The sequence below is a fragment of the Echinops telfairi genome, unplaced genomic scaffold (genome assembly GCF_000313985.2).
Source record: "Echinops telfairi isolate 266 unplaced genomic scaffold, ASM31398v2 ScPeMD7_2;HRSCAF=8, whole genome shotgun sequence".
In the NCBI taxonomy this organism is placed as follows: Eukaryota; Metazoa; Chordata; class Mammalia; order Afrosoricida; family Tenrecidae; genus Echinops; species Echinops telfairi.
This window is the reverse complement of record NW_022103898.1, coordinates 62,681,718-62,707,285: the sequence shown is the minus strand read 5'-3', so window position 1 is coordinate 62,707,285 and position 25,568 is coordinate 62,681,718. Positions and strand designations below refer to the sequence as shown.

At 42.9% G+C, this 25,568-nt stretch overlaps 1 protein-coding gene across 1 annotated transcript in view; it reads left to right on the top strand.

The window, feature by feature from the left end:
• Window positions 1-681: 681 nt before the first annotated feature.
• The window catches only part of MYRFL (myelin regulatory factor like), a 167,474-nt gene continuing 142,587 nt past the window's right edge, over window positions 682-25,568 (top strand). The window contains exon 1 of the mRNA XM_045288878.1: window positions 682-727. Within this exon, the coding sequence (XP_045144813.1) occupies window positions 682-727 (46 nt within the window). The remainder of the gene's footprint in view (window positions 728-25,568) is intronic.

Sequence of the window (25,568 nt, the reverse complement as noted above, 5' to 3'; positions counted from 1 at the left end):
GTAATAATAGATTTGTTGCTTTATAGAAGGACCTTTTATACTTTATAATTTATATTGTAATGAAAACAAATGTGGCAAAATAGACATGTTTACTTGGAATTTCAGTTTTCCTAATGGATATATTTGATTATGCTTAACACCTCAACTTTTCACAAGCTTTTAAAATTACTTACTATCTAGGTATCTGTAAAAGTGAATCATATTGATTTGCCCCCTTTCTCTAGGTTTAAAAAACCTGGACTATCTTTTGCTTGATTGTGGCTAAATGGATCTGGGTGATAGAGGCGGAGATACAAATATATTGGTGTAAAAGGACAAATAAGAGATAAGATTGTATTTATTGCCCATTTATGTATTTACATGTGTCACTAAGGACAAAGGTCCTTGAAGACGAAAGGCAAAGTAGAAATAGTGCCCGCGATAGCAAGACCGATGGATTTGCTTCCCTTTTCTTCATGAAAAAAATCGCTGCGATCGTAGTGTATCTTCCTAATTCTGTAGTCACATTTTGGGAACTTGATCTGTCTTCCTGGATACAATTGGATGCCTGCAGATAGGCTTCACTCCTTTGAAGAAAATGAAGTTTTTTCAAGAGCATTCGTAGCCGCAGTCAGGAGAGCACTTCCTGAGGTCTGATAAGCCTGTTCTATGAGGAAGCGCTGCTAGCTAGGACCCTGCGCCATGGATGTCCTGGGTGAAAACGAGGCCCTGCAGCAGTTCTTGGAAGGTAAGAGGCCAGCTGCCAGCATGCAGTTCAGGAGAAATAGGAGATGTTCACGATAGCATTATTTTTCTTCCTGAAATTGGAATTAGAGGTGTATTTGTTTCATTTTTAGAAAAAATAACGATGATTGTTAGTGATTTTAAAAAATGTTTTCAACTTACAGGTTGGTTGTGAAGAGTTGAAGCGTCAACATAATCTCTCTTGACACTTCCTTGTTCCTATCCTGTGCTAGAGTTTATTTCTTCTAATTTTGTAAACAGATTGATGCCTTAATTCTAAGCTTATTCTGTATAGCTCAAGAAAAATGTAAGGTTTTTAAAAAATTGTTTCTTTTAATATAATTAAATACAAAACAGCCAAAAGCAACAAAGAACTCCTCTTCCCCATTATTCCCGACTTTTTTCCCCACAGCACTTTAAAAAACGTGTGGTTGGATAATGATTGGTTTTTGGAGCCGGAAACCTTTTTTCCTTAAGGAAGAGTCATACTATGGTTACACAGGTTTTCCTCTTTTAAAAAAATCGAGTGGCAGTTCTGCTTCTCATTGAATGGCGTTGGTTGCTACTCCTAATGGTACCCTAATGGGTCATTTGTGAAAATATTAGCAAAGACGTGCATTTTTGTGGTGCCCGTGCCATTGAGAGGCACCACACTGATGTAGGTGTTAATCACCTAACCGATCCTGACCCTCTACGGGAAGCAGACTGTGGCCATAGCTTTCACCCATTCTAAGTTAGTTCTCTGGTGGGAGGATTAAAGGCAGGCCATCTCTCTTGCAGTATCCAGAAGGCAGCCAGCTTTTGGTATTTCCTGTGCTTAGTAAAGTGCCTGACAAATAGCAGATGTTTAAAGGTTGAATGGAATTGACAGAACATTAAAGAGTGCCCAAAGCTAAACCGTGACAGATCTGGCCAAAGAAATAATGAGATTCTAAGTCTGTATCAGAAGGCATAAAGATGGTATGCTTGTTTTCCATGGTTTGGTTTTTGCTGGAAGTGACAGAAAGGAACATGAGACCAGAGAAGTGGGCGTGATAGCTCAGTGCCACGTTCCGTCCATCCCATTGAGAGTCTGGCAGTGCCAGTTGGTGGTGTTTACCTGGGTCGGCTTTGGCCCAGAGTAGACCCACTAATGCCTGATTGAAACCCTTTTCAAGCAGAAGGTACCAAGCCTCAAACTATACTTGCATCTTCTTTGTTTTAGAGAAACCACCAATTCAGTTTCAAAATTGCAAACACTCTACTTGATTTTCTGCCAGATTTGGAGGCCCGAGTCATTAATCTGGTCTACTTCCCTGTCCTGCCCTTGCATTATTTGCACTATTTGCAGAGACGCTGAATTATACTTTCCACAAGTCCGTTCTGAAAATTGTTGCTACTCCTGATTATTATCTTCATCATAATAATGTGCCTTAGCATTTTTCTTGCTTTGTTTGAAGGCTTGTTTCTGATAGAAGAGGAGTCTGTTCTTTGGGAAGAGGGTAAAAATAATAGCTGGAATTTACAAATTACAATTTAAAAAATGGAGGCATTAGCTGATGAGCCCTCCCAGCCCCCAAATCACACAGCTCGCTCCCAGTGTTCCCTTGCTTCCTCTGTTCAGCAAACACCGATGAGCTGCTCTGTGCCAAGCCCATCAGCCGCGCACTGCTTCTCAGTGGTAGGGTATAAGGTTTCCTTTACATTTTAGTGATTTTCGTTTTTTGGGGATCCTTTAACAATCTTCCTTAGAATGAAGATGGTAAAACCAGATGTGATAGGCTAGTGAGGAGTCAGTTGTCATATGCCTGTGTCATACTCCTCTTGATGCTTTTTTCTGGTCAAATGCAGTCTCATGAAAACTTGATCTGGAAAGAAGAAAAGTGTTAGCAGTTTGTTACGCACACTCCGGCAGTGTTTTCCCTTTCTCGTGCCTACTCTTAACTCATTGTTTATTTTTCTTACAAACATTTTTGCAATAAAAGAATATCTAGATAGACAATATCATTTTTAATTAAATAGCGTTGACTGAGTTCATGATGACCTTAGTTTTTTGTAACTCAACACTTTATTTAATAAATTATTTTATTGGGGATTCTTATAGCTCTTATAACAATCCTTACATCAATTGTATCAAGCGCATTTTACATACGTTGCCATCATCATTTCCAAAATATTTTCTTTCTACTTGAGCCCTTGGTATCAGTTCCTTGTTTCACCCCCACCCTTGTGAATCCTTGATAATGTATAAATTATTTTTAGTTTCTTGCCTTACACTGTTCACTGTCTCCCTTACCCACGTTTCTGTTGTTTGTCCCCCTGGGGGTAGGTGGCGTACGTTGATCATTGTGATCAGTTCCCCCTTCCACCTCCTCCCCCCACCTTCCTCCTACCCTCTTGGTATTGCTACTCTCAATATTGGTCCTGAGGGGTTTATCTGTCCTGGATTCTGTGTGTAGAGAGCTCTTATCTGTAGCAGTGTACATGCTCCAGTCTAGCCAGATTTGTAAGACAGAACTGGGGTCTTGATAGTGATGGTGGGAGTTGAGGAAGCATTAAGAACTAGAGGAATGTTGTATGTTTTGTTGGTGCTATACTGCACCCTGCCTGGTTCATCCCTTTCTGTGACCCTTCTGTGAGAGGGTGTCCAGTTGTCTACAGATGGACTTTATGTCTCCATTCTGACCCCCCTTGTTCACATCAAAATGGTTGTTTGTTTTGGGTCTTCTGATGCCTGATACCTGATCCTGTGGACACCTTGTGATCACATGAGTTGGTATGCTTCTTCCATGTGGGCTTTGTGACTTCCCTGCTAGATGGCCACTTGTTTAACTTCAAGTCTTTTAAGATCCCACAGGCTATATCTTGTAATAGCTGGGCACCATCAGCTTTCTTCAGCATATTAGTATATGCACCCATTTTGTCTTCAGCAATCATGTTGGGAAGGTGAGCATCACAGAATGCCAGTTTATTAGAACAAAGTGTTCTTGCATTGTGGGAGGACTTGAGAAGAGGCTTAATGCCCCTCTCCTACCTTAATACTTAACCTATAAATATATGTACATAGATTTATATCCCTATCATTATATCCCTATGTCATTTGAAAACTAAACATCACGTCGAATGTTTAACTTTGTCAACAAAGTTGGTACCACTGCAACAAGAGGTTTTAGTTATAGTTAAAAATTCACCATATCCTACATTTCTAATTCAGAATTTCCAAATTCACCATTGAGTTGATGCCGAGTCACAACACCCTCCCTGTGGACTTCCAGGAGTAGAAAACTCAGTCTTTTCGTTAAAAAAATATATTAATAAAAATTTATTTTTCAGTTTTATTGGCACATAATCCACATCTTACAATTCAATTGTTCAGTCGTGTCAAGAATTGTACAATCATTATCACAATCAATTTCAGAACATTTTCTTTTTATTCCCCCATGACTAAATCACCTTTAAAATAAAATCGGCTGTGTAATCACACACATTCAGTTCCAGTGCTCCCTCTCCCTCCCACCTTCACTCTTTATTCCCCAAATCCCCTCACCCTCCCCATTGCCCCCCCATGCCGCCCTACATCCCCTATACATCCTTGCATCAGTTATTCTCTCTCTGCACCCACTCCTGTGCTTCATGAACTGTTAAACCCAACAGAAACAATAAAGAACAAAAACGAAATGAAGTGGTAAGGATCAGACAATAGTAATACAAAGAATACCACAATGAGCAGGGAAAAAAAAGACCTCCATCAATATTTTAAAAGCCAAGAACAAGCAAGAGATCCTTGCACCTAGAACAAATTCAGGTTGGGTCTACTGGGAGGCCAACTGACCCAGTATCAAGTTTTATCCAGCCTAACCAGGATGACAGTGATCTGTGTTTGGTAGTGAGGCTGTTCCAGACCTTTGCCTGTTGCTAGAGGGGGCTTGCCAGTGGTGTAATCTGACTAGATACTCTGCCAGATGGGTTTGGGCTCCTAACAAGAGCCACTGGTGGTTTCGAACTGATGACTATGTGGATCCAGCCCAACACGTAACCACTATACCACCAGGACACCTACATTCTAATAGTGATGAGGAAAGTAAATGTTGACTTCCAAGAAATGATATATTTTATAGCTATCAAAGGTAATATAGGAAAAATATTTTAAAAAATTAAAGATATTAAGAAAAGGGTTAAAAATGGATCTATATAATATATACAAGGGGGTACTCAAAAAAAAAAAAAAAAAAAGGAACTGGAAAGAGCTCCACTGGGCAGAGCTTTTATAAGTACGCTGAGTTAGTGCACCCAGTGGTGTTGCAGGGAAGGGTTCTCTCTGGCCACTGAATTTTTCCATAAAAGAAGTTCACTTGAACCTCATTTTTTGTGATGGCTCATTTAAGAGAAATTTGCATGCGGCTGTAAAGTTTGTTTCCTATGTGTGTAGGTGGGGTGGCGGGGGGTGGAGCTGCAGAAACTGTTGTGATGTTGAACACTGCCTTCAAGGACAGCATTGTGGGAAAAACTGGAGTGTACCAATGGTTTTCTCGTTTCAAAAAAGGTAAAATGTCGACTATTGACAAACCCCATTCTGGATTTATGTCAACTTCCTGAAGAGATGAAAATGTGTTTCAATATCATAGAGCATTTGGAGCTTGTTCCATCAGGTCAGACTGTTAATCAAGCTTCCTATTTGGAGGTCCTGAAAAGATTGCATAAATATGTGCGACAAAAAAGGCCTGATTTGTTGCAGACGAGGGACTGGTTTTGCCACCATGACAATGCACCTGCTCATGCAGCCATCTGCGTGTGCCAGTTTTTGGCAAAAAACAGCATGCCTCTCTTTTCCCACACACCTTACTCACCTGATGGCCCTCTGTGCAACTTCTTTTTGTTTGTATGAATAAAGAAGGACAAGAAAGGACAGTGATTTGTTGATGTAGAAAGGTGAAGAAAAAAAATGAGGGAGGCGCTGTCAGCCACCCAAACAGATGAGTTTGAAAAATGTTTCCAGGAATGGAATCGCAGGTTTGACAAATGTATGAAGTGTAATGGGGAGTTCTTTGAAGACAATAAGGTTGTTTTGTAAAAAGATTCAACTACATAGCTTGGGAGGGGAGATTCTGGTTTTTTTTTGGAGGGGTCCCCCTCATGTGTTTGTGTGTGTGTGTGTAAATGATTTGGTTTATTATCAAAGGAGGGTGTGCTGAGAAGGTGAAAACGTGTTGTCCACCACTGCACAGAAATCTAATAGAAGTGTCGCAAGTGTTTAGGTGAAGTGAATACCGAAGGCTGTGAAGTCGAAAAGCAATGACTGAAGTGCTTCACAGAGGTGGAGTTAATTGAGAAAGGCTTCATGGGATATTAAGCAGAATTACTGCAAGGAGTGAGATGTAGCCTGGAAAGGTGCCTATGTGGCTCCCCACACAGAGTAGGCACTTAGTGATGCTGATGGAGTAAAAGAATGGACGAGCCGTGTAAAAGGACTCTTCCACTCAGCTAGTGTCTATTGAAACCTACCCAGGTTTGTGACATCCAGCAAGTTCACACGCATAGAAAAGGTGTACCAGCTTTCCACATGTGTGAAAAAGGAAAACAGTGGCGAACAGGTCCAGTGAAGAGATCAAACGAGCAGTGAACAGGGTGGCCAACTGGTGGGAAGTCTCAGATTCCCTTATTACCAGGCATAAAATCGCAGATTCTTAAGTGGTCCACGTGCATTCCTCCAAAACACAACCAGCTCCCATTGGCTTACGTTTCTGATTTTCTGTCAGAAGAATCAGCTATTCCAAACATCTGATTCTGGTGTAGAGAAGACAAGTGGCATTTGCACTGATGGTTGAATAGTGATTGGTAGCAATTCATGTATCCATTATGAGAAAAGCATTGCAGGCTCAGGGAACCAGGAGGTCCAGGTGACTGAAATATATGTAGTGAGTGAGGGGGAGAGTGTGAGGAGGTGTCCTCCGAGCCTGGGTCTTTAGTCTCAGCATGAGGGGAAGCCAGCGGGGAGTTTGAAGCAGGAGAACAAGCAGAACTTGCTCCTGGATGGAAATGGGGGTGCAGAACAGAGAGGAAGCAAGAATAACCCCTATGGTTTGGCATACACAACTGAGTAATTGATGGGTGATGATACAAAGATTCTGGGGAGCCTGGGCAAGGTCTTGTGTGTGGTGCGCGCGCACACACAGACATGCTGTAAAATAATTCATTTGAGACATTTTGAGGTGCCTCTTAGACAAGTGAAAATGATGGAGAGGCAGTTGAATTTTAAACGTGGAACTTAAGAAAAGAGGCCAGGGCATTATGTATAGATTTGGGAGTCAGTATATGGGTAGTGGTTGAGTCTCGGACTAGGTGAGATCACTTAGTGAGATACTTAAGGTTTATTGTGCCAACCTGGCCGATTAATTGCAGGGCAGAGAAATAAATGGCTCAGTGAGCCTCGCCTTTCTGGTTCTCTTGTCTCTCGCTCTCTGATGGTCGGACCAGGGTGCAGCTGCCATAGCTAGTTCTCTGCCTCAGCTGGCAAGGCTCACTTCCTGGGAGACATCCTTGAGGAGAAGTCACATGGACCTACCCTGATGCAGCCTTGCATGCTGGAGAAGCTGCATGGAGACCCCTGCCAACAATGAGATGCTTACATGGCCACTGGATTCAAAGACTTTCTACCCACTGGCCTGTGAACCTCCTGCATTCAGCATCACTGCGTGTGTTTTGCGACTTTGAGGAGGACTTTGTAGATCGGTGTAGGACATATGGGCTAAGTTGGACTTATGGGCTTGGACTGGACAGGGTTGGGATGCTTTCTGAATGTACACTTATCCTTTATATAAAACTCTCTTATATACATATGTTTCTGTAGGTTTGTTTGCCTAGTTTTCCCAGACAACACACGTAGAATGTAGTTGAGATAAAGAAAGGACCCCACAAGGAAGAGAAGAGCCAGTCATGGAGCAGTATAGTACCACGGAAACACATTGGTTCCTCCCACTACCATGGTCCCACTTCTGTCTAACAAATCCAGCTAGACTAGAACATGTACACTGGTACAGATAAGAGCTTGCAACAGGGAATCCAGAACAGATTAAACCCCTTGGGACCAGTAAGGGAAGCAGCGATACTAGGAGGGTAAGAGGGAATCGATCACAATGATTGATGTATGGCCTCCCTCCCAGGGGGACAGACAGCAGAAAAGTGGATGAAGGGAGACAGCAGTCCGTGTATGACATGAGACATGGGGGAGGGAGGCGGGAAATGAGCTGATGCCAGGGGCTCAAGTAGAAAGAAAATGTTTTGCAAAAGAGGATGACAACATATGTACAGATGTGTTTGACACAAAGGATATTTGTATGGATTGGGCTAAGAGCTGTAACAGCCCCCAATAAAATACAATGAAAATAAAGGGCCCCACTTAGGGATCAAGTGAGAGAGCCAACAAGGTGAAGTAAGAGGAGAACCTGGAGGTTGTCGGGCTGTACTAGAGACAGAGCTTCAAGGAGGGCATCTTCATTGACCATAGACTAGGAGAAAGAAGGGTGTGGGGGACCTTGAAATGTAGTTCTAGGGGTTGGGGCTAAGGCGAGGGGCATGCAGTGAGAATTCTTTGGATAAGATGTACCTGATGGAAAGCAGGGGAACTGTGTAATAGGGTGGAGGGGTGTAGAGGCTGGGAAGAGTTTGCATTTGATTTTTGAGAAATACACGTGATTTGTGAATGGGGAAGATTCAGTAGAGAGAAAGAAATGCATGATGTAGAAGAGGGAGGGGACCCTTGGGTGGGTAAGGATGGGCTCCAAAGCCTGGGGAGGGCTGGCTATTAAGGAGCGGGGACAGTTTATTCTTGCAGTAAGAGGCGAAACATATCAGGGTTAGAATCTGATGAGGATCATTTGTTTTACTTTTGAAGTTTGAGGTGGGCTAAATTGTAGGGAGTATCAGAGATGCTGCTTGGGGGCTTGAAGAGAGAGAAGTTACTCACTTCTTAGAAGTAGTTTCATTTCCTAGAGCTACTGTAACAAAGTACCAAGAACATTGTGGGTTCAAACAAGAGAAATATGTTCTCTCCCAGTTGAGAGGCCAGAAGGAACCCCCCGAGGGGCTGTGCTAACACAGGCTGCAGTAGAGGGTCTGCTCTGTGCCTCTCTCCTGGCTTGTGGGGGCGGCTAGAACCCCTTGCTGTTCCTTGACTTGTAGAGCCTTCTCTCTGGCTTCTGTCACTTCCGATTGCCACCTTCTCAGTGTGTCTTCTCTTTCCTCATATTAGTGGATTTAGAGTTGACCCTAGTTCTCCAAGATTTTATCTGAGGATTCTTAATTATATCTCCCAAGATACATTTTCAAATCAGCTAACATTCATAGGTTCTGTGTGAACACATCTTTGGTGAGGGGCATGGGGCACGTTTCAACCTACTACAAAAAGTGTAAGAATTCTAGGGAAACCTAGTAGGATTGCTAGTTGCCATGTCCTTTGCAGATACTTGGTCATACATTTTAGGTGATGTCAATTATTTGATCTTCTCAGTAACATTCAGCTATTTAGATACAGCCTTGAAGTGGGTGAAGAATTGGTTTTAACTAAATCTGCAGTTTCCCCAGTTGAGTTACACAGAAAGGGAAGGGAGTTGTAAGTCTTTGCAAGGGCCTTATAATGGATATTGGGTCCTGGTATGTGAGCTGGTTAGGAAAAGTGAAGAGATGGGAGTGGAATGAAGAGCAGGGGAAACGTGGGAATTTAGGTCAGTGGACCGGGGCTCCCATTGGGCGTGAAGAGTTATTAGACGTAAGGTGTAAGTGCCAGTGAGTGGAAAGGAAAATCTGGTCAAAGAATATGATACTTGGAAATCATATCTTCAGATGGTGCAGTTATTGTTGCCAAGTTCAAGGAATGGATCACCAGAGATGGTGGCTGAGATGAAGTGGAGACAAGATTTTTGGAGGTGAGAAGTTTAAGAATCTGTGTAGGGTAATACTGGGTGGATGTTGACGTAACCAGCGATGATGGAAACAACAGTGTTGGAGAGAAGGATGGAGGGAACCGGATGCTGAAGTGTTCAATGAAAAGGGGACAATGACCCAGAGTCTGGCAGATACAGCTGCAGGGAGGCCAGCCACTGGTTTACTCTGCTTGAAATGAATGAAAGCTGTTGAAGGCAGATGGAAAATGGGTCTAGAAAGAGCCCTTCTCCCTCTCCCTCTCTCTCCCTTTTCCTCTCCCTCTCCCTCTCCCTCTTCCCCTTGCTCCCCTCCCCCTCCTGTCCTTGAGGAACTTGTAGGAGTGGAAAGCAATCTCTATTTGGGATGTTTTATAATTTAACCACTTAGTGTTGGATGCTTCTGCTGACTCAAATGTTTACTTGGTATAAATGGTACTGTGATATATTCCCTTCTCTCGCAAAGTATCAAGTCCATTCTTTTAGTATATTCCTCAAGTAACAGCTTTTGGTTTATAGTTGATGTTTTTATTTTTAATTTTGGCTTTTAGTAAATACTGTCAAATTACTTGCCATGAATTTAAAAAAAAATCTGCAGACCCTTCTATCGCGACGACTGCCTGTTATAAACGTCTATTTTAAGAGTTATTTTAAGTCAAGCATCCTTAACCAGAGATAACTCTCTAAAATTGGGTGGGAAATATATCTTTGTATATGCCTACACATATGCAGAGGTCTCCATAGTTTTCATTAGATTCTCAGCGAGTCCACAACTTGGAAACAGGTTATGAACCTTTCTCTACTCGCAGGTTATTGGGCAGCTTCCCTCACTGACCCCCTCCTGGCAGAGAACTGGAGCAGCCCAGCTGGGGGAGTGTCTCTCTGAATTGGGTAGGGGTTTCTGGACTGTGCTCAGTTTCCACCAAGAGTAATGTGCAGGCTCTACTTAAAGGAGATGAATGGGAAAGGAAGGATTGTAATATGATTAATAAGAGCAATAAATCCCTGTTTCAAAGTTATATTCCAAATTCTGGATAGCAATAACAGTAAAACACTTCCAATAATACTTGAACCAAAAAGAGTCAATTCCTAACAACCAGCTCTCAGTTTTACTAGTATGGGCTGTAAAGGACCAAAGATTTCTCCACGAGCAGTTGACCTGACCAGGAAAAGGAAGTTATTTTCCCAGCACTTGCCACTGAGAACCCAATACCAAAAGCACTTGAAGAGAGATTTCTAAGGGTGCAGCTGGTCGGGCCCAGTGTGATCAGAGGAACCTCTTGGCAACGGAACAATGTTTATTGGTTGATTGTGCCTGTGCTGCTTTCAAAATGTTTCTGGGAAGAATTTATATCAGTGTTTCCCAAAGTGAGTGATACCACCCCCTGTGGGGCTTCAAAAGCAGATATCTGCACTGTATCCTGAATTATGGAACATTTTTAATTACCAGGGTGTGGGCACTGGGTCATTTTTAAAAAGAGGGTGTAGACCAAATAAGTTTGAAAACCCATGGTTTACATGAAAGGATACCTTAAAAGCTGATAGAAAACATCAATATAAGGGAAAGCAGAGAGAGTAATAGGCCCCCTGGGGTGGGTGGGTAGGGAAATATCAAATTCAGGGTCTCAGTGTGTCAACATAGAGATTCATTATCTCATCTTCACCTCTATTGCTTCTTCTGAAACACTAATCTGCTTTCCTCCTTACCAGAATTTGAAGTCCCATCCTCTTCTTTCCTCACTTCCCATTCATGTTTTAACCCAACTTCATTTTGTTTCTCCTCCCATTACCTTTTCTGAGATGCTCCTAAATGGTAGATTCCATTAAAAAAGCCCTAATCCTCTTGGAGTTCTCCTTGGGATTTGTTACCATACCCACTGTTTAGTCCCAGGAAATATCTCTGATTTTCATCCCTGGCAGCCTCTCTGTTTCATCTCAGGCTCTCTTCGTACTTCACACTCCTCTCTGTCTGCCTCTGGGTCCCAATTTTGAGACTCTTAGGTGAGCACCAGAAGCTTACACTGAATGGGCTCAGATATCCCCATAGCAAACCATATTGCTAATGTGCCTACCTGCCCTTTCCCATTCAAAATAGAACTCATTGTCTTTCTCCCATGACTCCTGTCTTTGTCACCTCCTGTAAGTATTTATTCCCTTCCCTCTCCAATAAACCTCCCAAACTAGGAGCCATGGTGTCATCCTTGACAGTACCTTCTATATTCTTTGTAGTTAATTGTCGATTGTTTACCAAGTTTTGTGACTTCAACCTTAGAAATATCTCTTGGCTGTAATCTCTTTCCTTTGGACACTCATCTTTCATATGAGCCTCCTGTATTGCCTGCCCACTTACTGCCATTATTTCGACTCACACAAATGCCAATGCTTAAAAATCTCAATTGCCCAAGCTTAGCATAAGGATCCCAAAGTAACATTCCAGCTCGCCTGCTCTCAGGGGACTTCCCCGTACACACAGTCTGTGGAGGTAGTTTGGTGCAGTGGCCAAGAGCGTGCTCTGGAGCCAGAGTTTGGTTTTTGACTCTGCCCCTTAGTTGTATGATCTTGGGCAAGTTGCTGAACCTCACCGTGTCTCAATTCTGTATCTATAAATTTGGGATGATACTAGCACTTGTCTAATATTGGGAAAGTGAAGTGAGTCAATATGCATAAGGTTAGAACAGTAAATGGACTACTATGTGTTTCTTATTCTTACTTTTGTTGTATTGTTATCTGTACACTGAACTTCTCATGATTTCTTGACTGCATCACTGGGCCTTCATCTATGCCTCTGCCTGGAATGTTGCTTTCTGTGTCTCATCTAACAAAGTTCCCCGGGCAAGCTCGAAAGCTAAATTCTCTGCTCTTCTCCAGCACCTTGTCTAAACTGCACTTTTAATGTACGTGTTTCCAAGTCTGATTCCCATAGAAGACAGGTGCTCCAGTTGCAAACGGGACTTTGTCTCACATTTGCGGGCTTGCAGTTGCTGTCGGTAGATCGTTGTTGTCCTCCAGCTGGTTGTGACTCGTGGCTCAATGTGCAGCGGAAGGAACCGCACCGCTGCCTGGTCCTGTGCCGTCCTCACCAGCGGTGCTATGTTTGAGTGGATGGTTGCAGTCACTGCCAGTCCACGGGGCTGCCTGAGCGTGGGGTTGGACTCTGGGCCTGACGCAACAAAACCTGCGTCAAATGTGTGTTGAGGTAGAGTCTTACCCAAAACTTCTTGTGAAAAACTGAGGCCTTCATTGCGTTATGCAGAATAACCTGCTATGTGCTCTTTTCTATATAGCTACTTGAATATTGGAATCATCTCTGGAAAGGAAGTCCTGGGTCCTTCCTCATCAATGTCTGCTCTCAGATGTGCTACCCACAGTAGAGTTTTTCTGGTATCAGTGGTTCTCAATCTGTGGGTCATGACCCCTTTGGGGGCTGAATGACCTTTTCACAGGGGTCGCCTAAGACCATTGGAAAACACCTATTTCTGGTGGTCTTAGGAACCGAGACACCGCTCCTCTGTCTGTCTCCAGGCGGATCCGCCCACATGCAGATACACCCACATACGAAAACCCGGCGTGTAGATTATTACCCATACTATACCATGCTTCACGACAAAATTTCATTTATTTGTCATTAGAAATAAATATTTCACAAAGTATAGTTACATATTGTTTTTGTGATTACTCATTATGCTTTAATTATGTTTAATTTGTAAAAATGAAAATACATCCTGCCTGTCAGATATTTACATGACGATTCATAACAGTAGCAAAATGAGAGTGATGAAGTAGCAATGAAAATAATGTTATGGTTGGGGGTCCCCACAGCATGAGGAACTGTATGAAAGGATGGCAGCATGAGGCAGGTGGGGAGCCGCTGCTCTGCTATGGTAACTTGGTGTTGTGCTGCCATGCCAATTCCAAGGTGCAGTGGCCCGATAGCACAGCGTGAGGACTTCCCTTTGGCTTGCAAGGCTGTCCATCTTTATGGGAGCAGATTGCCAGCTCTTTCCTTCAACAGAGCAGCTGGTGGGGTTGAAATACTGAACTTTGGGATAGTAGTCAAGTGGTTAACCACTACAGCAGTATGAAGAACTCTTTGCTGCCAGGGAGGTAATGGAGTTGGTGTAGTGCTCAGTGTCAAGCATGGCAGAGATGCTAATTGGGAGTGTATCTGAAACCAAGCTTTATAGATGAGAGATTTAAGTTGCACCCCAACCTGGGTCATGCATTCAGAAATCAGAATACCTATTTGGGAGTTCTTAGGAGTCCAACAGTAGGTTGGAAGCTATAGTCCTGAGCACAGTAGGGGTTTGGGCAGTGGGATACATGGTCAAGGTACAGGGCCGCGGGGTGGTCTGATTATAGCATCTTCTCCAAATGAGGCCGCAATGAGCAAGTCACCCCCATCATGCAGGGCGTGGGTGTCAGATGACATCCTTGATCTCCTGGCTGCTCTTACATAGGTGGTGATGCGTGCACTAGTTAGGGTCAAAATGCCGGTTTCAAATCCTACTTTTACTGAGTCCTTAAGATACTGTCTTGTTTCCTCCTCAATAAAGAGAAAAAAACAAAATGTGTTGCCTTTGAGTTGATTCCAACTCATAGAACCAATGTGTTACAGACTAGAACCGCTTTCTGAGTGTCTTGGCCATGATCTTTGTAGATGCAGATCACCAGGCCTTTTTTCTGCAGCACCATTGGGTGGGCTTGAACCACCAATGTTTCAGTTTGTAACTGAGATAAAGTGTGCATACCCCTTAGGGACCTTTCCTTCCTCTATAAAATGGCGGGTGGTCATGCCTACTTTTTAGGAGAGGAGTCAGAATTAAATGTGACTGTACATAAATGTCTGACTGGTAGTTATTGCACAATGTAGTATTACTAGGATTCTATACATAAAGAACAGTGGTTTGTTCTTATGTTTGAAATAACCCGAAAGACCATCATGAGTACAAAAGCCACCACCATTTGATGACCGCTTCGCTTTATGCTAGCCATTGCCCACAGGCTCCTTGATGTTTTCATTCTTCGTTCCCCCCGGCTAGGGAGCAGGTAGATAATGTTACCACCATTTTGCAGATGAGGAAACATCGCTTCCGAGAAATTATGTCCTCTGGCCAAGATCACACAGCTCGTATGTAGCAGAGCTTTAGACAGAAGGATGTCTAAAGGCCTCTGTTCTTACCTGGTGTGCACACTGTCTTCCAGGACAGGTTGTAAGGGAACTTTTATAAAGTTGGTGGTGAAACTTAAAACCATTCCTGTTCAAATAACAGGTGTTTTGGTGTTTTTTTTTGACAACTTGAATGTAATTCCATTCTGTAGATGAAATCATTCTGGAGTGTGAGCAAGTAGTTTAGCGCCATCTGGTATTTTTTAACAAAACTCGGCTCCTGCACCAAAAGATGTGGTGCTAGTGGTGAAAGACTTATGTTCATAGTGTAAGCAGCTACAGAGAATAATAATAATAATAAAGGTAAGGCCACTAAAAGGAATGCAGAGAAACGAAACCCCCCAAACCCAGTCTGTAGTTGTTTGGTACATAAAGCAGGCCCTTTCGAAGGGGATTGGGCAGCTGGGTTTGCTGAGAAGCGGAGGAGGAAGTACGGATTCGATCTCATCCCTTTTGGTAATCAGACACAGGACAAAGTCTCAAGCTGGCACTCTGATATTTGATACTTCGATCACTAGCAACTGAAAAAGCAAATGTTACCTATAGCAATTGGTAGTGAAGTGTTCTCAGGAGAGTATCATGCGACTTGGTAATTGGAATTGTGTCTTCAAACACGAGGAGTTGGGAAACGTACTTCCTAGGAATCTCCATGGTGTGCTGGTTAGGACTTGGGCCGTAATTCAGGCAACATGGGTTTGAATTCATGTTCCTCCATTTCTAATCTGCATGAAGCCGGGCTAGTTGTTTTTCATCTTCGATTTGTCTTCGCCCCCTGTAAAACGGGGATAACAACACTGTATGTTGTGAGGAGTAAAGGAAGACAAATGGTAGTCATCATTGATTTTCATTGTGATATATGTAAGCACGAAAGAAACCACATTGCTAGCTTTATTTACTCTAAAAGAAGAATGCACATAAACTACTTACAAATATCCGTAAATTTATTTTCCAAATAAAGACTCCTCTCCCCAGGTAGTTATTACAACTTTTACATGTTCACATTAATCTCACAGTCTTTAGAATCATAAAACCCATTTATAGCCCTTAGTTGCCAAGCAACAAAGGACAAAGTACGGAGTATTTCCTTTCATAGCAAGAGGCTCAGCTTTTCCATGTTGAGTTTGAAAGCAATATTACGGAGAAAAGACAGAACAGTGGAGTTTAATATTAAATAGCATATTTCCAAGGTTTAGTTGGCATTCCTTATTTGGGGATTAAATCAAACCTGAAAGGAGTACATGGTTATGATTGTCGTGTTCTCGAAGAGTCTGAAGGACTTTGTACTAATTAATGCAGCACATCTCTAAGAAGTTCTGAAGTTGGGAAACCACTAACTCATTTCATGGGGGGCACCTTTACATTTCTTCTATGTTCTGCTACTTTCCTTCTGTAAAAGTATCAGGTTTATTGTGGTTGCTTTTTTATCAGTTGTTAGCAGTTTATGAGTTGTGGGGAAAGTCTGAAAAACGTTATCTGCTCACAGTGTTATCTCAAATAGGTCATTCAACCTGCATTAGCAGGGTTTGAAGAAGATGGCTTCTAGACTCATGACTAAAAGGACTTTTCTACTTCCTTAAAACGGTATCAAAGCTCTTAATTACTTCCATTGCTTTTACCCTTGGATTTCCAGAAAGAATAGGGGGAAAATGCACTTCTGTTTAATTTCCTATGAAGAACCCCAATTGTTGTTAGGTGTTCTTGAGCTATTCTGACTCAGCTACCCCATCTACAACGAAACAAACTACCGGTCCTGGACATCCTCCCAGTCGACTGTTGCTTTGTTTCAGTTCATTATTGTAGCCACTTGTGGTCCTTCTTATCGAAGGTCTTCCTCTTTCCCTGACCCTCTCTTACCAACTCTGACATCCCCTGTGACTGATCCCTCCTGATGACATGCGCAAAATATATGAGACAAAATCTCACCATCCTCATTTCTAAGGAGCATCCTGGTTGTACTTCTTCTAAACCATATTTGTTCATTTTTCTGGAAGCCATGGTATATCTAATTCCTTGGCAATACAGTAATTCAAAGGTGCCCATTCTTCTCCAGTCTTTCTTACTCTTTCAGTTTTGCATGCTCCTGAGGAGGTTGAAAATACCATGCCTCTGGTTAGTTGTTCCTAGTCTTCACAGTCACATTTTTGCTTTTGAACACGAGTAAAAAGAATTGGTTGATGTTCAAAAATGGTTGCAACAGTATACTGACAGGGAGCTGCCAGAAATTCCAGCTGGATTCAGAAGAAGATGTGGAATGAAGGATATCATTGCTGATGTCCGATCTTAGCTGCAAGTAGAGAATGATGTTGACCTGTGTTTTATTGACCATGCAAAGACCCCAATACAATCTTCACTTAACTCACTACTCACTGCTGTCTAGTTGACACTGAGTCATAGTGACCCTATAGCACAGAGCAGACCAGCACCTTCAGATTTCCAAGGCTGCGCAGTGTTATTACTCACTTATTGATGATCTTGTTATGTGACATTACATATTTATAACAATAGTAAAAAAAACCTCATCCAGCTCTTGCACATCAACAGCATACATCTGGCTGTAATGCCAAAGTTAGAAGCGATGTGATGGTTAAGGTTATGTGCCAACTGGCTCATTATTCTCCATGCGTTGGCTATTATGAAATGACGTAGTCCTCTTCCATTTTGTGGTCTGTTGTGATCATTATTTTTGCATAACACCCATTTTAGCATAAGGATCTCAATGTTTGTGACCTCTCCGTCTCAACAAGTGAGGAGTATGCTTGTTTTAAAAACTCATAGATACATGTATGGAAGGTGCTTTTAAAATTTTCATAGCTATTTCTATATTCAAACATTCAGCAATGCAGGAGCAGATTGGAGCATCTTGTTTGGAATTTTATTCTGGTCCCCTGGTCTATATATGAGAAGAGTAGAGATAATGGTCCTCTTTTTCCTTCTCTCCTTGGGTGAGGGATGTTTGCTGTGTTGGAACAAATCCATCGATAAATTACGGAAGATGGTTTGCCTACAGAAAGAGGCAGAAAGAACACCTATAAATTATTCCCAATAAATTCTACAAGGTAGCATCTAGTCAAGGCTCTCCTGCTCAGAGTAAATGTTCTTTGGGATGATTTGTGTATGCGAACTTAATAAGTAAATGCTAACTTAACATCCCTAGCTGAATCGAATTGATCAGAAGAATGAGGTTAAAGTGCATTATCCAGGCATTTAAAGAGGTGTTGGACTTCTAAGAAACATTGGTAGAAGTACCATTTTCTTCTTTTTACTTGCCTGGGGATAAATATGCAAAGACCCAAACCCTCCCCTGGGAGAAGCATGGAAATCTTTGAGTGGTGGGGAAGAAGTCACAGCAACTGGCCATTTCAGGACTTGGCCTGAGGTGCTAACTATGGAGATCTTTTCCTGGGAACTTTCTCTGCTACCTGTAAGGTAGTCAAGAGGCGCCAGAGACCAGATCAGTCGAATTAGAACAAACAGGCTTTGTTAGGGAGAAAAACCCAGCCTGCGTGAAGTCCCACAGTCCGCAACGTCCGGGCTGGGGGAGTCGCACTGCAGGCTACAGGGCTGCTGCTTATATGGACAGGTATGTCCGGGTTTCTGAATGTAAGGTGTCTTCCTGGTTCCGGGTATATTCGTGCTGGGTGCAGAGCAGTGGGCAAGAACAAAGCGGGCACTGAGCCAAATGGGACCTGCTGGGTGCAGAGTGGAGGGTTGAGAGCAAAGTGGGCACTGCGCCAAACGGGCCATGCCAGTGCCGGGTGCAGAGTGGGAGGTCGAGAAGAAAGCGGGCCATTAGCCAGCTCTGGTCAGCTCCGCAGGTGTGTGTGGGAGATTCAAGGCCACTTGCTGCTAGTTGTTTCAGCTAGCTGGTCAGCTTTGCACGGGTGGGGAAGACTCAAGGTCACTTGCCGCTAGAAGCCAGCCTGGTATTGATCTGGCCATACTCTAACTGTGGGAATTTTGGGCGAAACTAAAATTGAGACCCAGTCACCAATGGAAAGTTGCAGTGCTGGACTACGTGTGTGCCACTCAGCAGCTCCTAAGCTCTCTTCACAGGTTCCTTCTCGCTCTTCCATGTGCATCGTGCTTGTTTATAGGATTCGACATGGTACAAGCACCTTTATTTCTATCAGCTCACGACTCTGATTGCAAGGCATTTTATAGATGGAAAAGAAAAAAAGAGACTCAAAGAAGTTGAACCATTGGCAAGTGCCAGGCTTGGTGATAGAATTCCAAGTTCAACACTGCTCTTTCCATCTCCACAGCAATCTGCCCCCTCCCAAAGAAAAAAGCAGAGAAAGGCACACACGGCCCAGTCACTTTCACGTTCTAGAGCAGAATGTCAGAAAAAGTACCTTCGGTAAATCAATATGGTCGGTCTTTGGAGAAAACACCTGTGTTCTAACCTCCCTCTCACTCACACTGTCTACCAATGCCATGGGCCCCCTTCTCCCCGACCACAGCAATGGCAGCAAGTTCCTATCTGTAGGCCCTCACTTAACCCTGCAGTTGGTGGAATCTTAACTTCCCTGGGTTTAGCAGCTGTGGCTCATGGTTATGAGTTCTGATTGGGGGAGGTGGAGATGGAGAGAAGAGAAAGCATAAGAAGGGAGTGGAGATTATGATGTGCCAAGCACTATTTACAAACCTATTGCCATTGAGTTGATTCAGACTCAAAGTGACCACCATGTGCTTCCAAGACTATAAATCTTTTTTTTAAATCATTTTATTGGGGGCCTGTACAGCTATTATTATAATCCATCCATTGCATCAAGCACATTTGTACATATGTTGCCATCATCATTCTCAAAACATTTTCTTTCTACTTGAGCCCTTGGTATCAGCTCCTCATTTCCCCCCTCCCTCCCTCCTGGCAGCCCACTGTGCCACCAGGGCTCCTCAGGGACAATTAGGGGGTTGATAGATGATCACGTTTATTTTGCCAGCAACCTAAGTAGAGCTGGAATTGAACCTGAAGTCTACCTGACTTGCTGTTTCCCAAATCTGCCTGGCTGTCTTTCCCCAGGTCACATGAGACTGCTTCCTTCTGGAGCATGCTCCCCTCCCCTCTCACCTGACTCATTGCTGTTTGCCTGCTAGGGCTGGCTTTGACATCATGCCCCCAGGGGTGCTGTGTGCATTTCCATAGAACTTTGTACTTCTCCATTTCAAGGCCCAGCACTGCCCTTTTCTCTGTCCCCTCTGAGCCACTGAGAGGAAGGAACAATGTCTCATCCATTCCTGCAGCCTCAGCACCTGGGAACTGGTGACACACAGTAGGCACAGAAACATTTATTGAGTTGATAAATAACTCCAAGCCTGGGCCATTTCCAAGACTTCAAGCCTTTGGAATTTCCTTTCCTATATCTTATTACAACAAGGCCAGTGGTTCAAACCCACTATTGGCTATCTGGGAGAAAGATGAGGCTGTTTGCTGCTGTAAAGATTTAAGACAGTGGTTCTCAACCTGAGGGTCTCAACCCTTTGGGGGTTGCCTGATTCATAACAGTAGCAAAATTACAGTTATGAAGTAGCAATGAAAATAATTTTATGGTTGGAGGGTCACCACAACATGAAGAACTGTATTAAAGGGTCGCGGCATTAGGAAGGTTGAGAACCACCTATTTAAGATCTCAGAAACCCACAGAAGCAGTTCTTCTCCATCCCATAGTGTTGCTATGAGTCAGAATCAACTCGGTGGCAGTGGATTTGGTTTTCTATTTCTTACAACTAAGGATGTGAGTCATTGTCCTTGGACTGATTGAAACCAGCCTTCACCCAGTGCTCTGCTGGTTCTCCTGTCCCTGCCTGTTCTCGGATGGGAAGGCATTATGGAGGCAGGAGCACGCCTCTATCCACAGGGTGACCAGCTTCCTTGTCACATTTCCAGCGTTTGTGCCACCCAGGGTCAGCCTGTGGGGGATGTTTAATCTTCAACACTGTGAAGTCTGGGGGCGGGTCTGCCTAATCATTATTCCTTTTGGTTCTTGTTCATTCTCCTCCTCCTTTTTCTTGTAGTCCTGTTCTTCTTTTTCCCTGTGGCCAAAGCAGACTTTCTGGTACCAAGCAGAACAGCATTTTTTTCAAAACCTTAGGTAGAAAATAAGTGAGATAACTTGATGTGTTCTGATACCGTTTGAAAACATTTTGTTAGTGTCTGTTTTTCAGATTTATTATGATTCAGAGTTAAAATTAATTGGTGTGTTTATTAATAAATTAAAGTTTTATTAAAAACTAGTAAAATTGCGTTATATTTCGCATCTGGCACGTTATTCCTGTAACACTAATAGATGCTACTGAAAGTGTGTTGGATTTGAAAGGAGGAGGGATGGAAACAGGAAACACAGGGTAGACATGGGCTAGGTGATGGGGCATTGGGACAATTGCAATAGATGAGTTGAAACAAATGTGTCAGATTTACAAAGGTATAAACTGATGACCCCTTCTCTGAAAACCTTCACCGAGTGCACAGTAAGTTTTAAAAAATAGACAATCGAAGAGAAAATAGACAAAGCATAAACACCGAATCCACAGGATATAAACATATGCATAAACTCAGCTATAAAGTTTCCAAACTCCTATACAAATGGATCCTCAGACTCTGAGAGAGGCTGTCCGATCTTTCTGAATCTATATTTTAAACTGTTGCTTCAGAAGAAGTGTGAGCCTGAACATCTCGTAGTTGCTATTGTTAGTTGCAGGTGTGTAGCTTCTGGTCCCCAGGGATCCCAGACATGGCAGAAGGAAGCCCCGCCCAGCCCTGCAGGGTATTCACGATCATTGCCTGGTCAGGCCATTATTATGGCCACTGTGTAGTTTGAGTGGTTGCCAATAATTTGTTTCAAATGCTCCAAAAAAGGCGTTAGAAAGATCATAGAAAAATGGAATAAAAAGATCATGGAATTTTTCCATGAATAATTTGAAGCCCCCTCATCTACCAGGCAATAGTATGTTGGAATGCATTTTCATTGGTTAATTTTCAGAAGTAGGTAACCAAGCCCCCTTTCCTAGTTTATCTTAATCTGAGTTTCAGTGGAAGTGCTGCTGAATCTCATGGCTGACCCTCCTGGTGTTTGAAATGCCGGGGGCATAGCTGCCAGCATCATCGTAATATGCCAGCCAACATAGCAGGACAAACTGACAGTGATGAAATCTATTACTGAAGACATTGACATACTGTTGTCAAAATGGAGGTTACATGATGCAATGAATAATCATTCCCTTCTATTATTTTCAATCCCCTGTTTTTAAAAGCTTATTATGGAAAAGCTATGTACATGCCACAAAGGCAGCATCATCTGTTATTTACCTGGAGTGGCAGCAGAGTTTGTGATACAGCAATATAGGACACATTTATGTGGAATTCGATCATGTTCAATGCTGAAGGGTCATTGATTCATAAAATTTGAAAAGTTATATCTGGAAGATACCATGTCTGTCCAACCTTGAGGCACCCACTTTTGTGCAAACAGAAACTATCTTTGCAGAGAGAGCCCATTAAACGATCTTTTCAGGAAGAGAGCTCATGAGCCCCTAAAGAAAGGCCCCGACCTCAGCTTCCTCAGATTGCAGTCAATTTGATGGTAATGAGTGAGTTTCTGAGCCAAACCAGAAGAAAAACGTACCTTCAGTCCTTCTAATGAATTTGATAGAGTCTGTCCTAATAGGAAAAGTAGTTTTCTTAAAGTTAACTGATTGTGGTCATCAACCACATCTACAAGGTACCTTCACAGGAACGCCTCCATTCTGGGTACTATAGCCTGATCATATTGGCACAAGAAACTAATCACCACAAAAACATTAATGTCCTTGGTAGTTTTGAGTGATTTACTCCATCCTATTATATGCAATATTTTTCAAAAGCAAGGTTGTTCAGAAAACATTATCATAGAAAATGTCTGAATCCTTGCAGTGAAAACCAAATGACCTTGAGCAAGTTATTTAGGTTCACAAAGACCGTTATTCTGGAAATGGGGATACGAATAGTACTACTTCATACCATCTTGAGGGTTAAATGAGAAATGTGAAATTCATAGCCCATATATGACTAATTAGTGTTCAATAAAATTACAATGTTGTTATTCTCCCTTGGCTACTTCTCAATGATCGGCTGCTGACTCGCTTATACTGTACTGTTTATCTTGCCCACCTCCACCCAGCCATCTGTATACTTGACCAGTTTACCTTCTCTCTATTCATCCAAGTCACAACTGACATTGTTGAGAAAGATGAGTGTAGAGCAGTGGGTCGCCACCCCTTTGGGGGTTGAATGACATTTTCACAGGGGTGGTCTAAGACCATCGGAAAACACATATTTCTGATGGTTTTAGGAACCGGGACATGGCTCCTCTATCGTCTCCAGGCGGGTCCGCTCACATGCACATAAGCCCACATACAAATACCCGTTATGAAGACTGTCACCCATGCTACACCATGCTTCAAGACAAAATTTCATTTATTTTAATTAGAAATAAATATTTCACAATATATAATTATGTATTGTTTTTGTGATGAATCACTTTAGGTATGTTGAATTTATAACAATGAAAACACATCCTGCATATCAGATATTTACATTATGATTCATAACAGCAAAATTACAGTTGTGTTTTATGGTTGGGGGGGGTCACCACAACATGAGGAACTGTATGAAAGGGTCGTGGAGGAACTTTATGAAAGGGTCGTGGCATTAGGAAGGTTGAGAACCACTGGTGTAGAGCCATTTTGTAACACTAAATTTTAGCATTTATACATTAGACTCTTGATGTGTACTTGTAGCCCACGGTACAAGTTCACCTAATTCTAATGTAATTACCTCTACCTTTTCTTGCATGATTGGTAGTTTGAAATCACCAGGAGCTCCGAGGGACAAAGACTAGCTTTCACTCCCATGAACGATTGTAGTCTCAGAAACCCACAGGGGCTGGGTCCCTGTGAGTCAGCGTTGACTTGATGGCAGCAAGTTTGTGCCTTTTCCTTCTTAGCTGTGAGGTAAGTCAGAAAGTATTACTATTAGGGTTCCGGTTCATACGTGCATAGGTTCATTCAGCAATCCATATTTCAACATGTCTGTGATGAGTGGATGGCTACTGACAAGTTCTCTCAGTCATACTGAGAGATTCTTAGTCTCTAGAGCAAAAGCAAAATCTAATGAGAATAATGCCTTGAACAATTCAATTCAGGGCAGAGAGGTCAGCTCGGAAGGTTATGACAATTGTTTTGGGGACTCCAAAGGGGTCATGTTGATAGATTTCCTCCAAGGACACAGGACCATCACGGGAGCTTATTATGACGAAGTTTGAAGAAAATTTCAAACTGCATTGGTGAGAAAAGGGCAAGGGAAGTTGTCTCAATGAAAGTTTTCAATCCAGTCTAGAAATTTGCTCTGTGGCAGAGTTATAGAAAGCCTAGATGGGTGTGGCCAACATGGTACAAAACACTCTTGAAGTATTTACTTACTCAAGTTGAATAAAGGTTGATTTTATTGTAGCTCTTAGATTACCAGGCACATAAATTTGAGGTGATTCATATTCATATCATATTCATAGGAAAGTCCAGAGACAATCTTTTAATTCTTTCATTATTTCTAACACTGGTTCATGTTAACTCTGCATAGAACAATTGATTAGATTCTTCTTGGATAACACAGAGTACCTAAACAAGGGAGACTGGACAGGGACCCAGGTGAAGTTTTCTTGAGCGCAGGGCATGGTTGCTTTTTACTCCAGTGTCTTGAGAGCAACTACTGGAGTGACAGGACCGAGCTCGATCAGATGATTCTCAGCTCGCTCTGTCTCTTACTTCACAGCACCAGCACAGACACCCACCTAGTCACCAGGGCAAGGACTGGATTCCTTCTAAGCATTCACAAGATCCAGTGAGTTCTCCAAAATAGTGGCAACCAACTCTTGTCTGACAGGTCATTTTTGTCAGTTTCCATGGGGCGAGTACCCCCCACCATTGCTGATGTGACACCATTGTGTCATTACTGAACGGGGAGCTAGGAGAGATGTGCACAGTGGACTTCAGAAGCCTGCACAACCCGGCGCCAGCGATGGTACCCTGCACTCTGCTTTCCTGACCCTCCATGCACTGTGCCAAGTCAGAGTCTCCAGGGGTCTGCTTCTCATTCGGGTCCAGCCTACTTCAACGCTACCACATTCTACTCTCAGCCTCTACCCCTTCTGAAAAGCCAGCAAATGCATACTGTGCATGTACCTTCTTTCAGGCACTCCTGACCTGGTGCAGGCTGTAGCTCAGCTACAGAGGGAGGTTCCTGCTGGCTCCCACATTCTCTTACCCAGAGATGTGCTTCTGGGAAGGTTTCCATAGAACCCCTGCTGTGTCGCCTAGGTGGCTCATGATGTCCTGTGCACATCTCCTTTGTCACCCTTTACTGTGATGATCTGCTTTTGTGTCAGTCTTTCTTCCTGGCCTGTGAGCATGATGGTCATGATGAGCAGGTCAGGCAGCAATGGCTGAGCTAGGGCCTACTGGTAGTGCAGTGAGTAATTTAATGAGGGGAAGTTAGTGTTTGCAGTGTCCTTGACTTTAGCCTTGCCTGGCTTTAGTCCAGTCTAACTCCAAGCAGAATGACCTTTTAAAAATATCCTCTTGATCACGTGTTGTGCCCATTTAACATTTGTCAGCGACTCCAGCACTTTGAAGATAAATGTCTTACCTTGATACCTAGGAATCTTAGCAGTCTGGGCTCAGCCAGCTTCTCTAGGCACACCTTCAACTGGAGATGATGAGGTCCATTTGAAGCTTTATTTCTCATCCAGTAA